The 15,345-nt window shown below is 35.6% G+C and overlaps 2 protein-coding genes across 3 annotated transcripts in view; both read right to left on the bottom strand.

The window, feature by feature from the left end:
• Positions 1–646: 646 nt before the first annotated feature.
• On the bottom strand, positions 647–8,196 carry r3hdm4 (R3H domain containing 4). 2 transcript variants are annotated; one of them, XM_055183655.2, is made up of 8 exons: positions 7,992–8,196; positions 5,255–5,409; positions 4,854–4,972; positions 4,661–4,775; positions 4,011–4,099; positions 3,843–3,928; positions 3,660–3,715; positions 647–1,797 (listed from the first exon to the last, which is right to left on the bottom strand). In XM_055183655.2, exons 1-8 carry the CDS (start codon positions 8,033–8,035, stop codon positions 1,694–1,696), a joined length of 768 nt encoding a protein of 255 aa, XP_055039630.1. In that variant the 5' UTR covers positions 8,036–8,196; the 3' UTR covers positions 647–1,693. The 2 variants fall into 2 exon arrangements, with proteins under 2 accessions (XP_055039630.1, XP_055039631.1); XM_055183656.2 differs by having other exon boundaries at positions 4,011–4,096; positions 7,992–8,195.
• Positions 8,197–8,732: 536 nt separating this feature from the next.
• abca7 (ATP-binding cassette, sub-family A (ABC1), member 7) overlaps positions 8,733–15,345 on the bottom strand; it is a 38,493-nt gene continuing 31,880 nt past the window's right edge. The window contains 6 exon segments of the mRNA XM_073875844.1: positions 8,733–10,329; positions 10,637–10,880; positions 13,118–13,210; positions 13,861–13,970; positions 14,541–14,669; positions 14,773–14,914. Coding sequence (XP_073731945.1) covers positions 9,934–10,329; positions 10,637–10,880; positions 13,118–13,210; positions 13,861–13,970; positions 14,541–14,669; positions 14,773–14,914 — 1,114 coding nt within the window. The 3' untranslated portion in view covers positions 8,733–9,933.

Genomic DNA, 15,345 nt, shown 5'->3' with positions numbered 1-15,345 from the left:
AAGTCCTTTTTGTTTTGAGTAAAATTAAGTATATGTTAAACTACGCTGCAATGCGAACTTTGTATTGTTCATTAATTTTACCATATTTTATGTATTGTTTGGAAGTACGGGGCATATGACACAAATTTAATGCCTTTAATTACTTTACAAAAAAGAGCTATAAGAATTATAGAGTTTCTCCAATAGAACACACCTCTGAACTGTTTCTGAAGTCAGGTAATAATTATAAATGTAATAATTTAAGTCATATTTCAAAATCATATGAATTGTTTTATGCATTACAGATTAAAAAGTGCTCCACCAATATTAACATGGCAATGATGTGCTATTGCAATAAGATAATTGTTCGGTATTACCATCATATAGCATCATGTTTATGAAAGGGCGTTACCACTCAAATGGTCATTAAAGTAACAGCTAATTATACATACTGTAATATAACACATCAATGCATTGTTACGACTCCAATCGTCTTTATCCCATTAATAGGACATAAATTCCACGTAAGTGCATAACGGTATGTAAGTGGAAGTGCATAAGTCAGATATACCACACCCAACCATTGACAGCTACGGCTATAAAAACCGTACACCATAGAATTAGTACAGTTATTAGTCTTCTGACACCAGTAAGAAAAGCAGTCAAGTGATATCAAGCATGAACATGTTTATTTTCACGTGTCCTTTCCATTCCTACTGTAACCACACAATAACTATGATCTTTATTCAAAGCATATCATATTAATTGTATTTGTCTTAGGTACACATATTCGTCACACAATGAAGCGTTTGATGGTGTGTATTCATGTTCTGAATTTGCCACTGAAGTATAATTATCATTAAACTCAATTACTGGCACACAGACATTTATAAAACCCATGCACCTACATGTACATGAAAAATGTAACACTCACTACTACTATGACAAAAATATCAATAATTAATGTAAATGTCCACATTCAAGGCTGATGCCTGAGAATAAGTATTTAACACGTACGCTTTGGTTATAAACACCAATTCAAGAGATGCTCAAGTGTTTTAGGACTACTGATGGTATAAAACATTCTTCCTACACACTATGTAAACCATAATAGTCTTGATGTAAAACTTTCATATATTAAATACAAAAAAACAAATACAACATGTGCAGATAAGGCATAGTTGTAAGTGCATGTGGGTAGGTGCCTGACGCCAAAGAGTGGCAAAGCACAAGTACTGTTTTGTTAAAATTCAAGTTCAATTCAACTGCATAACGTTTATGAGCGTTGTGATGTGTATGTGTGCATATTTATATGATGCACCCTTTGTATTGTAAATTTATGAAAATGACCAAAGTTGATTTTCACAACGACGTCCTACATATCTAAAGAATTCATATTTTTGTCTATTGATCAGTTATATACAAAGACTCCACTGATAGTAAATGTAAAAATCGAAAACATAAGAAAGAATCAGATCGTTTATAAATAGAGGCGTAGCAACGACAACTACTAATAGGTGCTCAAAAAGATCAGAAAAAGTGAATGAAAGAGACCACAAGACTGAGTACATAACTCTAGCGAGTCTCTTCTAAAGAACCAGCTCCTATGACTTTGATGTTGCTTCAAAGTTCACGCTGGTCAGGTGATGGGCAGTGGTGCTGCTAGATAAAATGAACAGCACTTTTACTAACACTGGCCAGGATTCAAGGTTGTTCAGTTCAGCTGCTCCAGGTAGGCAGACAGCAACGGTTCAGGAGGGAGAAATGCTTCCTGCTTGTTGACCACTTCCGTTTGCCGAGCGCCATTACAGTCAGAGCCTACGGAAAAACAAATGTTTATGCACATGCTTTCTCAGGCAATTAGAAACAATGCGTGTCAATCATGTTTGCTGAGAGCTTAAAGGGGGGGGGGGTCTAAAGCTATTACATGCATTTTGACTTATTTACACTGTTTAAGAGTTGGATTCCTTATGCAAAACATTAGCAAAGTGTCAAAAAAGCAGTTGGACGTGTGACGGAGTATTCCTGTGCTGAATGCACTCCCCAAAGTTTCAGAAAGTTTTCAGAATCTTGTTTCATTTCTTTTATGGTGAATTTCAGTGCAGTGGAAGTCCTTATATGGGCACTTTAACCAGAAAGCGCACACACGCACCAACCAAGAGCTGACATGAAATCAATGGAAATTTAAGATTGTTCAGCTGCCCAGTGAACCCAGCATTATGGAAACAATGGATATAGTTTGTTTATCTGTGTTTGTGCTTGTGTGTTTGTTTAACGCTGGATTTTGTTGAAATGGGGCGGTCCCAAAAAGGTCATGAGTCGCAGGCGGTAAATAAAACTGCATCAAATATCAGTGTTTTGTTTGGAATCGGTGCATAAGTGCATATAATGGAAACAACACAAAACGTGGTCAATCGAGTTATCCAAAAAATAGTGGGATAATGTTTTGTGTGTCTCACTTTGTTTGTGACTCGCTCCACCACGTGGTGCACAGCGAGGGGGTCGGGTTTATTCGAAAAGAATTGGTACAGCTGATCTGTCTTTTATTATTCACATGGAATTAGGGGTTGTGTATTAGAATGTAATATTTATTGTATTTATTATGCAGGACATGTATCAAAATGTGAAAAAAAAAATCCCACAAGGTTCTGTATTAGGGCCAAGACTTTTTATTTTATACATCAATGATCTTTGTGAAGTGTAAAAAATATTTTGCGATTTGTTATTTTTGCCATAGGAATGTGTTTGCATTTTTTGGCAGGACAAAAAATTATTCACATGGAATGAGGGGTATTGTATTAGAATGGTTGGCTAGTTATTAAGAAAACAGGGAACAGTATGTTTATTATGCAGGGCATGTATCAAAACGTGAAAAAATTCTATGTGGAGTCCCACAAGGTTCTGTATTAGGGCAAAGACTTTTTATTTTATACATCAATGATCTTTGAGAAGTGTAAAAAATATTTTGCGTTTTGTTCTTTTTGCAGATGACACAAATTTTTTTAGTTCTGGAAAAAATATAACAATACTACTGACTAAAATTCAAAGTGAAATGGTATTACTTCAGAAATGGTTCAAGAATAATAAACTTTCATCAAATATAAGTAAAACAAAGTTTATGCTGTTTTAAAAATTGTTCTGAAAAAATCAATTTGTGTTTAAATCTAGTTAATCTGACTTTTTACATGTTTAAGTGTTATAATTGGGTTCCCAGTGCTTCTATCAACCTAGAAAATGTGTAAAAGATCAACCCAGTACATTAAAATTGGTCTCTCCTTATGATGTCATAAGGAGCTCTTATTATAATAATACCACCCCTTAATCTGCACTATCCAACCACAGCACTGCCATTAAGTGCAGAGAAAAGCACAATTGAGTTTTAATTGCAACAAACCACCATCATTGTGATCACTGTTTGAATTTCATCAGCTCATTTGCAGTTTAAAAGACACACCCAAAACGGCACCTTTTTGCACATACCTACAAAGTGGCAATTTTGACATGCTATAATCAATTATTTATATGGTATTTTGAGCTAAAACTTCACATATGTGCTCTGGGGATTAATTTGACATCTTAAAAAAGTCTTTTGCCATGTGCCATGGCCCCTTTAAAATACTGTGACTGCATACTCGTGCACCCAAAGTGTTTCACTTTAAATATTGTGTGGGGTCACTCACTGGCAGAGGTCAGATCCATATATTGGCAGACAGCATGAAGCAGCAGTCGCTCATAACTGTAAAAACACAAATAAACAACAGGAACTGCTTTTGATTTCACCAGCAACAAGCATGTATAGTAGGTAGGGGTGAAATAAATCTGTGGTGGTAAGGAGATGTATTGTATGCTGTAGGTTTGTGCACCTGCTGCCGAGTTTGGTAATGTAAATCGATTGCGGACGTGCCATGAAGAATACCATTAGATTAGACTCCAGACCCTCCAACACTCCCTTAAACAGAACAGATGGATACTAGAATTATAGCATAGGAAATATAGGGAGTATTACAAGTTAAAAAACAAATAATAATCACCATAGGAATGTGTTTGCGTTTCAGCGTCGCACGTAATCTTCGATCGATCCTTTGAAAACATTCCTGAGCGCTGAAAGCGGGATTAACTGCTTAGAGGACAAAAAATGAGCATCAATTATACTGTCAAGACTATACAGTTTACTTCAATATCACTGAACTATTAATAATAGTGAAGAAGCATTCACACTATGAACAATAACAACCGGTTTAAAAAAAATCCTAAATTTAAGAGAATAACTAAGTTCACACCACAACTATGACAATAACGTTTCATGCTGTAAGTTTCCATGATGAGCGATAAAACCTACTGCCAAATATAACATACAATAGTGTGGTATATAGTTATCGTCACAGTGTGAATGCTCCTTAATTCTTCAATGTTCACCTTCTGTTTCAACCAATGTTGTGAGTTTTGGCTGGGCTACTCAGCTGTCATGTCAAATACTTCACCTTGACAGCAGGTAAAAGTAGGCAGCTATAGTTATTAAATAAAACTACACAAGCAAATATCACTTTTTAAGAATGTTTGGAACCAATCACTATTTTCCAATTTTGATTGGTTTCTTATTGATGCAGTAATTGTATTATTTAGTAACTGACTTAAAAGACATAAAGTGAATGTTGGATTGGATGATTATATAATGTCAGACCCTCTCTTTGGTCTTTATGGCTCTTGGTGGCGTGTGTCCTCTGGGCTTCTTCTTCGAGCAGAGCCAACAGTCGCTCTTGCTCTTCCCCAGAACGATTCATAAAATCACTCCAGTACTGAGAGACACGAGAGATGGAGATTTGAAAATGTCAAAATACGTTTAACCTGACGGCACTTAAAGGGACCTGCTTTACCTCCACATAGTTTCCATTGGTGCAGGCTTCAGTGAAGACGGTGGGTGAGGCTGTTTCTTGCCCTTCCCCATCCTCTTTGGTGCAATCATCTCGTTCCAAAAGATTGTCCAGAAAACGGGCTATACGCAGAAATGTGGTTTATTACCTAACGTTATAATTTACATGTATTACATCCATAATTGCATTCATCTTATAAACACTGCTCACTAAAATATTTTATAATATTTTATATTTTATAAATAAAGTTTGTTTTAGAGGTTGATTTTAAGAGGAACATGATCATAAGGGTTTTGCAAAATATAGATTATTCTTCTACAAACATTCATATTTATGAAAAGATGGTGTAATAAACAATTAATTGAATAATAAATTGATACTTTCACATATTTAAAAGCACTCACTGTTTTCTTGTCGTCTCAGACTCTTCCTGCCCTTCGCTCTCGGGGTCAGATCAGAATTACGGATGGCCTGGTTTATAAAGAACTGCTTCTTTTTGGCTGGAGAAACACGTTTTGCAGGTGAATTGGGTAGAGATGAGCAGCGTGGCTCAATCAGGCTGAAAATGAAACAGTTTTCATATTTAATAAACTGCTTTTTCAAAATACAAATGGGTCAATGACAAAACAAGCGTCGAAAAATCTTTTTAAATTATTGCATATTTTTAAGTCAGGTATCATGTGTTTTGAAAAGTTGTATTAATTACATCACAGTTCAATTTATTTTTTCACAGTATTTTTGATTGCCCCACCCAAAAAATGTCAGGTGGTACAACCAATCATTGACTATTTGCTCTATGCATTGTGCTAATTGTTTCTTTACCTGAGAGTGGCATTTAAAATTAGAATCCCAAAATGGTTTGAAAGAGTAAAACAACTTTATCATAAAACTATCATTTGAGAATATAATGAAAAAAATGAATATAATAACAATAATAGATAATGTTAGTTTAAATTTATTAAAACTAAAATTATTAGCTAAACTATTAAAATTATTTATCATCATGATTTTTATTTCATAGACTGTAAAAATTCCTTGTTGCACTTAAAATAAAATTAATTTGAAAATACAATTAATTTCAACTTTCTTGACTAGTAAGGAGTTGCTATAAATTATAAAAATAAAGTTGAACAATTTTGCGTGTACATTTTTGCGTCATCTAGTGGTGAGGTTGCGCATTGCAACCAACGACCCAGTCCACTGCTCACCCCTCGCTTTTGAACCACATAGAGAAGCTACGTTAGCCACCACCGGACAAACATCTCATCGTCGGAGACAACTTAGTAAAAAAAGTTTGTCCGTTAAGGGCTTCTGTATAAACATGGCGGCACAAAATGGTGACTTCCATGTAAGGGGACCCTCGGTGTATGTAGATAAAAACGTCTCATTCTAAGGTAATAAAACATAAGGGTGCATTATGAAAGGGCTTTATACACCACTGATCATATAGTTTTGTATAATATTTTGCATTTATGTCAAGAGATCCATCTCAAAATTACACACTCCACCTTTAAATGAATTGTAAATTTAAGTGCAACAAGGAATTTTTTACAGTGTAGGGACATTCACTTTCTGGTTGCTCCACCTGACTTTTGCAACTAATTTACATTGAACAGGCTTCTGCTTAAATAACAGTATAAACGTTTGCCTCTGATACTAAAGTTCATAAATACATATTATTTTATTTTTAATTACAATTAAAAGATGTTTGAGGAAAAAGCATTTCCCTAGTATTACACTGGTTGTACCACCTGACACAATAGTGTACCAGAGTCTATCCATTACATTAAAGTAGCTATTTCTCAGTATTGCTGAGAAATTTAAAATCTTTTCATTCAGCAATAAGGATCACTTGGGGTTCACTAGATGATGTGATATCATATCTATTGTTGTTAGCGTCTTAATAAAAGACCCACGACTGTGTTTATACCACCTCACCCTGACATTTCAAAACATCCAAATTGTCACCTCACCTAGCATTTTACAAGTTTGACATACCAAAACATAAATTAATATTTATTATTAAAAATATGTATTTGAACTACATAGGTTTAACAGAATAAAGTGACATTTCTTAAATGTATCAAGTCATTTTTAAAGTAAATATGGCCCTAGGTACAAAAATATGCATGTCTTGTCATTGACCCAAATACAGATATATATACGTTACATCAGCCCAATTTAAACAGGTCACAAATAGCATAGGTCCATAAAACAGTGGTTCCCAACCTAGGGCCCACACGGGATCCAAGATCCCATAAAGATGCATTAAATGATACACTTATAATACAAATCACATTCTAACAATGCCAATGTAGTCAAAAATTATCTATATCTATAATATATCTATAAGCTGCCCAATGCTCAAATACATAAAGCATACACATATGGTTGGGGGGCTCAGACTGAGGGAGTGGGCGGGGCTTGAGACACACCCTAAGCCCGTGAATGACAACTACTCCAGCCATTTGGCAACTTACAAACATTTACCATAACAAATACCGTATTATACTGTAATGATTATGAGTATGAGTATCACAACAACAGTAAAATGTCATATTTAAACTTGGCATTGTGTGCTGGTTATTGTACATTAATGTGGTAAAACTACACAACTATGAATCTGCTCTCAACTGACACCCACTTTTGGATATTTATTTATAGTTCTGGCCTCAGGGTGGATGGATACTTTATCCTGAAAATAGGCCGTAGCTTTACGTTACTTTGCTAAAACAAAACATATCGCGCAGGTGTATCTGGTCACATACAGTCAGAAAAACACAGATTCAAAAAATTACACGAAATTACATACATATATTCTAAAGCAAAATATGGTTTGTTATACTGGTAAGATGTTTACTGTTTATCAGTTCAATTATTTGTCACTGTAGTTTAGCTTAAACCCCAAACGTTAAACGTTAACATGGCATTAACAATTACTATATAGGTTACATAGCATTAAACAAATACATCACTATCATTAGTTTATTTATGTAAAGCAGCCAACGTAATTAACGTTACAGATATTAAAAGGCAAATTATTCGGCTAATGGGCTTTAACCAGTTAACATAAACAACTGACGTGTATGCGTTGACAAATCAGATCATTAGCAACCGGCTACAAGCTACAAATACACTTACATTACATCCTGCTCGTCAGTGCTATCGCTATTTAACACAACCATCTCACAGTCTTCACACAAAGACGCACGACAGATATACAAACAAAACAGATTTAGAAAAAAAACAAAGGTCCACAAAAGCCGGTGATAGCCGCTACAGCTAATAGCTGGAGCTAAAAAACAGTAGGCGGAGCCTGAGAGACACCCAGCCCTCGTGACTGACAACCACTCCAGCCAATCAACGTGCTACTGTTTATCATGACATATCGCATTATACTGTATGTTATGTTTTGTTATAATGTTTTACGTTGTTAATTGTATATTATATTTTTTATGCTACACAACCCAATGTCACATAAAATGTATGTTCTTTTGCTGCTAGACTGACTTTAAAGCAACACTAAAGAGTTTTTTTACCTTAAAATAACGTTTCCAAAAATGTTTCAGTTGTTCATCCACTCGAAACAGAGTGAACATTCGCTTTGCAGCCCTCTATCGGCAAAAACGTCAGGTCGCAGTCCTGTAGTTCGAGTGAAAACTACAAAAACTTGCTTTATGGCAGATCTACAATCCAATCAGAGCTAGCTTTGCTGCAGTAGGCTAAATAATTTACGACAGTGCTAATGGACAATTCCGCTTCCAACCTGTAGGGGGAGCAAAGAGCAAAAACTCTTTAGTGTTGCTTTAAAAATTGACCTGCTGTCAAATAACATGACGTACACACCGAACTCCTCCACAGTGTTTTTATTAATGCATATGTGTGTGTGTGTGTGTGTATATACATTCCCAGCATATTAACGTACAGCCATGCACACAAGGAAGTCTGCAAACTTCACTTTACTCATTCATTTCATCCATAATACTAAATTTAAAGTAGGCTATGTATGAAGTATTGTAACAATCACTGAAGTGCAATGAGATACAGTACAATGATAAGACTGGCTAAAACATTGCTAAAGTGCAACAAAAAGACTAATGCTATGTTCCAGACAACTCAGATTTAGGATATTTCCCACCTCAACCCGGAAATTATGTCTGGAAAGCGCGGTCTTTAAATATTACTAAACAATTTCAATGTTTTGATTTTACTAAATAATTTGTAACATAATGTTGTAATGTTATTTTATGTTATACAAATACTAATTTGACGTAATTTACTAAATCCGAGTTGTCTGAAACGCAACATAATGCCTCTGAAACAGTACAAAAGATGAAATAAATATAAATATTGAACACATAAAGGCAGTTTCTGAGTTTGATGCCAAGAAAGAAGAGAAATAAATAGGTCCTACATTACGTAACATTTTCATCAAAAACAATGTTCAAATAATTTGCACCAATCAAAAACTAAAATAAGTGCAATACACAAAGATAATGTATAACATAAAAAGGCCTGAGAAATTTTTCACCATTAGTTTAGCCTAACTTCAAGTATCAAAAATAAACCAAAACAATCAATGAAAAATTGCAGAATAAAATGCCTGATTGATGTTATGCCGATATATTTGGCCTTTCTAAAATGACTATACCAGTATAATACACCAGTATAATACTTACATTATGTCCACTAAATAAAATCAGAAGTGTTGCTTACCTCTTTTGCAAATGAAAAATTATTTTATACATTCCTGTTATCAAAATTTCATTTCGATTTTTAAATCAATATTCTGTACATCATTTTTTAAATATTCTGTTAAATTGACTTGACTCTACAGCTCTTTCGCAAACATTGTATTATGCCATTATCAGTTTTTTTAGGCATTTGCACAGTGCTTTCTTACTTTGCGTATTGGCCATTGAATGGTGAACCACTAACTGACAGATTGTTTGAATGATTGCATTCAGGCTAACTACATTTGGTTCAGATAACTAAGAGAGAAAAAGGCACCAAACATGGAAGAACCACAATGCACCTCAGATCATCACTGGTGTGCCACCTCAACTCCAATGTCTTTGTCGTTTCACATTTTGCTGTCCTGTGTTTTGCTTTTAACAATAAACAGCGTGGATGGGTCTTTGCTCCGAGACGCCTGCCGTCCAGCGGGTTTTGATCCGTTAGCGGCCTCGCCAACAGTTTCCATTGGGATGTGCTGCTTCTGCTGTCTGCAGATCGATGGACTGTTTGATCCGCCCTTTTTTTTAGTCTTCGATCCAGCTGGCCGATCTGGGCTTTGTCTCGAGTTAGCAGCTTGACCTGTGGAGGAAGATGAAGGTGTGAGCGGTCTGTTGGGGTTCTCTAGTTTGAGATGAGTGGGTCGCTGAGGTCTGCTGGTTTGAGCTGGGAAAGATCCGCCGTTCACAGTGACCTCCCCGAGTTGATCGTCATCCGTCTGCTCTTTTGCGAAGTTAACAAACACCTGCAAGGAAGAAATATCACATTTATTGTGCTATGGTGTTCAAGTTCAGCCATGACAGCACTTAAAATTCTAGAATTAACAAAGGGGAGTTTTTGTCTGAAGACTTTCTTTTTCTGGAAAAATGTGTGATTGACAAGATATGACATATGGGACAACATTATAGGCAATGTTTTAATAAAACGTACGCACATGCTGCTAACGCATAAAGTTCTTGCAAAGTTATATAAAGATGAAGATTCACTAAAATAGATTCTGGATCTATATCTATCTTCTCCCCACACACATTAAGCCCTGATAATACACTTACCTGATCCAGTGTTGTCTGTGACACAGAGTAGTCAGCTATTCCCAACTCCTTATAGTTATTTGACAAAACCTCAAAGACACGAGACAGTGAACAGGCTTGTGATGGCAGCTGGTAATGGAGAACGTTCTGATGCCTCTCCTTTAGCTGAATCCCCGGGAAGGAGTTCCTGATGTAGCTGTCCACCGGGCACGGCTCTTTAGACGGAGCGGACAAGCGAAGGATTATGGTGTAACCGTCCCCAAACCTGAGCGGAAATACAGGAACACGTTACTGAGACTGAACGAGCTGACGATGGGCGTGTGAGTTTTTTACTTAATATTTTTGTCTTGTTTTCAGTACAAATATCTTAAAAATTCTAAGAAAATAAGTCTAGTTTTTCGACAAAAATATACAATTTAAGTAAATTTTTGCTTAAAACGAGCAAAAATATCTGCCAATGGGGTAAGAAAAAAAATCTTGTAATAAGTTCTCTTTTTTTCTTAAACACTTAATTTAACAAAAGTTTCTCACCCCATTGGCAGATAATTTTGCTTGTTTTAGGCACAAATTCACTTAAATTGCATAGTTTTTGTCTAAAAACCAGACTTATTTTTCTTAGTTTTGTCTTGTTTTCAGTAAAAATATCTAAAAAAAAATCTTAAATTAAGATGCTTTTTCTTGATAAGCAAAACGACCCAAGAAAATAAGTCTAGTTTTTAGACCAAAAATATCAAATTTAATTGATTTTGTGCATAAAACAAGCAAAAAAGCAAATTTTTCTTGAATTTAGTGTTTAAAAAAATGTTTAAGATTTTTTTGCTTACCCCATTGGCAGATTTTTTTTGCTTGTTTTATTCAAAAAATCACTTAAATGAATCACTTAAAACTAGACTTCTTTTCTTGGGACGTTTTGCTCATCAAGAAAATACATCTTAATTTAAGATTTTTTTTATATTTCTACTGAAAACAAGACCAAAATACATAGTAAGAAAGTCATTTTTTGCAGTGCATACTGCATACCTTAATACACTGCAAAAAATGATTTTCAAGAAAAAAATCTTAGTATTTTTGTCTTGTTTTCAGTAAAAATATCTAAAAAATCTTAAATTAAGGTGCTTTTTCTTGATGAGCAAAACGCCCCAAGAAAATAAGTCAAAAATATCAAAAAGTCAAAAAAATTGTGAAAAAGTGATTTTGTGCATAAAACAAGCCAAAAAAATATGCCAATGGGGTAAGCAAATATTTCTTAAACTTTTCTTGAATTTAGTGTTTAAAAAATGTTCAAGATTTTTTTGCTTACCCCATTGGCAGATATTTTTGCTTGTTTTATTCACAAAATCACTTAAATGAATCACTTAAAACTAGACTTATTTTCTTGGGACGTTTTGCTCATCAAGAAAATACATCTTAATTTAAGATTTTTTTTATATTTCTACTGAAAACAAGACCAAAATACATAGTAAGAAAGTCATTTTTTGCAGTGCATACTGCATACCTTAATACACTGCAAAAAATGATTTTCAAGAAAAAAATCTTGGTAGACTTATTTTCTTGGGACGTTTTGCTCATCAAGAAAAAGCATCTTAATTTAAGCAGTTTTTATATATTTTTACTGAAAATCATTTTTTGCAGTGTACTACTTATGCTACATCTGCAGTATATATACAGAATTAAATGTTTCATTTTTACACAAAAATGGGTTAAAGACAATACAAGCTCATGTGGCAAGTCAATGGCCTCGTACACACTGCAAACTTTCGTGAGTGACAACTGCATTAAATGTGGGAGTGAATCCTTTGATGATTGACACAAAGATAACCATAGCAACGCTCTGCCGTCTCGCATGCTTATCATTCACACCTTTGACAAAGATAACATTACAGCATTAGGTTTTGCACTAAACCTCTGTCATGGCGTTGTGTGTTGTATGCATTTGTCTTGCAGTGTTGCCAGGTCCTCGTCTTTTTTGTACTTGCATACCATTGTGGCGCTTACCCGTTTATGGCTTTTGGCTTATGAAGTGATCAAGTTTTGTGTGTGATTAAGATGCCGGTCCCAATATTTCGATTTTTGAGGTATAGCATTTGGATTTATTTTCCGTTTATTATCGTTTTTTCCGCTGTTTTTTGTGCAAGATCTGGCAACACTAGCATGCCTCTGCATGCACATACAAGACTTTTCCCCTTCTAGACATTTATTTTTTCAGAAGAGAGACCTCTCATGTCCGAGATGCATGTTTAAATACTTCATCAACAACTAGTTGTTCAGTTTGGTTATGTACACACCATGCAGAGTTTCTGTAAATGCGGTTGTCACTACCTGCATTTTGCAGTAGAGTTAATTCGGTTGTAGAATGCGGTTCTCAGTCCCGTAAATTACTAAACTGTGTGTGTACAGAACAGGATTAAGCATTAAAAAGTGAAATGACAACCAAATTTATATGCAGTGTGTACGAGGCCACTAGGCATTATGCTAGTGTTTCATTATGATCATAGCTGTTACCTGTTCTTCAGGTGCTGAACTGAGCCCAGACACTGAAATCTGCCGTTTACCATAATGGCCATTCGGGTGCACAGAGCCTCACATTCTTCCATACTGTACAGAAATAAGAAATGTATCATTTAAGAGATTTTAACAGAGGGGGCTACATCTGAATGTCTATAAACTGAGCCGTATGCACCTTATGCAAGGTGAACAAAACATCTATTCATTAAAACTGAATTCTGACCCTTTATTTCACTCACATTGATTGTTTGTTTCCAGGTTCACCAGAAATTTGTTTTCCATTTACTAAAGTTACTAGGAAGAGCTATTCCTGCTGAAATATTCCTGTTGCTCAACTGGCAGTGCAAAGGTCATGCGTTCAAATCCCATGCAACACACAGACTGATAACAAATGTATTTCTGGAATACACTGTAGGCCACTTTGGATTGGCCAAATGCATAAATGCAGACTTTATGATTATAGTCTAGCTACAGCAGTGGTTTCAAAACTTGAGGGTGGTGGTCCCCCTTGGGGTGGCGCAGAATGGTGCCAGGTGTCATTTTATAAAATACATTACTTTATTATAAATTCTGTGTAATCAAACTTCAGAAACTACCAACCAACAGCACTATATTGTACCATTTAATATATTTTGTTTAATTTAAATTTTAAGTTTGTTTTATGTCATGAATTTTCTTGTGCAAAGGGATGCACCCTACACAATGATAAGGCTGTCTGCTGCTATAAGAGTGACCCCTACCTGTGAGATGTGAGAACAACAGCTCGCCCCTCTTTAATCACACTGAGGATACAGTTCCAGAGGAAGCGTTTGGCTTTCGGGTCCATACCAGTTGTGGGTTCATCCAGGAATCACATAGAGTTAAATATCAGCGAGAGTCATATCATCTCATAAAGCAGTATGTTCAAACAATAAAAACTTGTCTGCAAAACAATAAATTTAAGATCTATATGGTTTAAAACTAAAACGACGCATCAAAACTAGGGATGCACCGATATGGGAATTTTGGCCGATACCGATAACTCTTTAAATTTGGGGGCCGATAACCGATATCTATAGGCCGATAAATATTCAATTTATATTATTTTCACAATGAAAAACTCCCAGACCGCGGACATCTTGTCTTTGCGCTAGACTAGCATACTCTTCTTAAGCCTGCAACACGTGTCATATTTGTGGTATGTCACAGAAAGCACCAATCAAAACTCCACATGGCCAGCAATGAGCAAGTGAAGTGGTTCAACTAACCAAAATAATCCATCATTTATCGGCTTTCATTTATCGGCCTAATTTTGCTATCAGACCGAAAACCGATAATATTAAAAATAAGCAGTTATCGGCCGTTAACGATATGTCGGCCGATATATCGTGCATCCCTAATCAAAACACTTCGCTGGTGTATTACGCAGTCGTACCAGGAAGATGACAGGCGCGGCTCCGATGAGTGAAATGGCGGTGGACAGTTTGCGTTTATTTCCTCCGCTGTAGCTGCCAGCCACTCGCTCGGCGTACTGACTTAGACCGAGCTTTTGCACACCCCACTGCGCCACCTACAGGACAGAGACATAATTACTGTCCATATCAATGTCACCTTTATTTGCATTCTCTGAAATTATATTTGAATAATATTAATAATAATGTGGAGGCGTGTACCTTTGTAACATGAGCTTCTGGCACTCCTCTGAGGCGAGCGTAAAACTCCAGGTGCTCGCGACCTGTTAGCAGGTCGCTGATGGCGTCAAACTGAGGGCAGTAGCCCATTAGCTGGTGAACCTTTTCCATTTCTGTAAAAACACTGAACAAAAACAAGAAAAGTGCAAACATCATTATTGAAAGATTTTGCAACAACTTGCAATTATAATGGTTAGCAACCAATATAATATTAAACAGAGAACAACTAAGATGTTACGTTTGAGTTTAATAGCTGTGGTCACGCTAGACACTAGACCCTAGCATGCAATATTTCTACGTTGATGCCTTCAACCATGTGATATCACATGATGAAGTGTTGTTTTTCATTCACACATCATTAAAGGGATAGTTCGGCCAAAAATGATATTAAACCCATGATTTACTCACCCCGAAGCCGTCCGAGATGCATATGTCCATTATTTTCCAGACTAACAGATTTTCAGTTATTTTAGAAAATGTTTTTGATTTTTCAGTTAATCAAATGTAAAGTTACGGGGTCCACCTCCTTCAAGTCCAAAAAATGTGCATCCATCC

This window comes from Misgurnus anguillicaudatus, chromosome 14, assembly GCF_027580225.2.
Source record: "Misgurnus anguillicaudatus chromosome 14, ASM2758022v2, whole genome shotgun sequence".
Classification (NCBI taxonomy): domain Eukaryota; kingdom Metazoa; phylum Chordata; class Actinopteri; order Cypriniformes; family Cobitidae; genus Misgurnus; species Misgurnus anguillicaudatus.
This window is presented reverse-complemented; position numbering and strand designations above follow the sequence as displayed.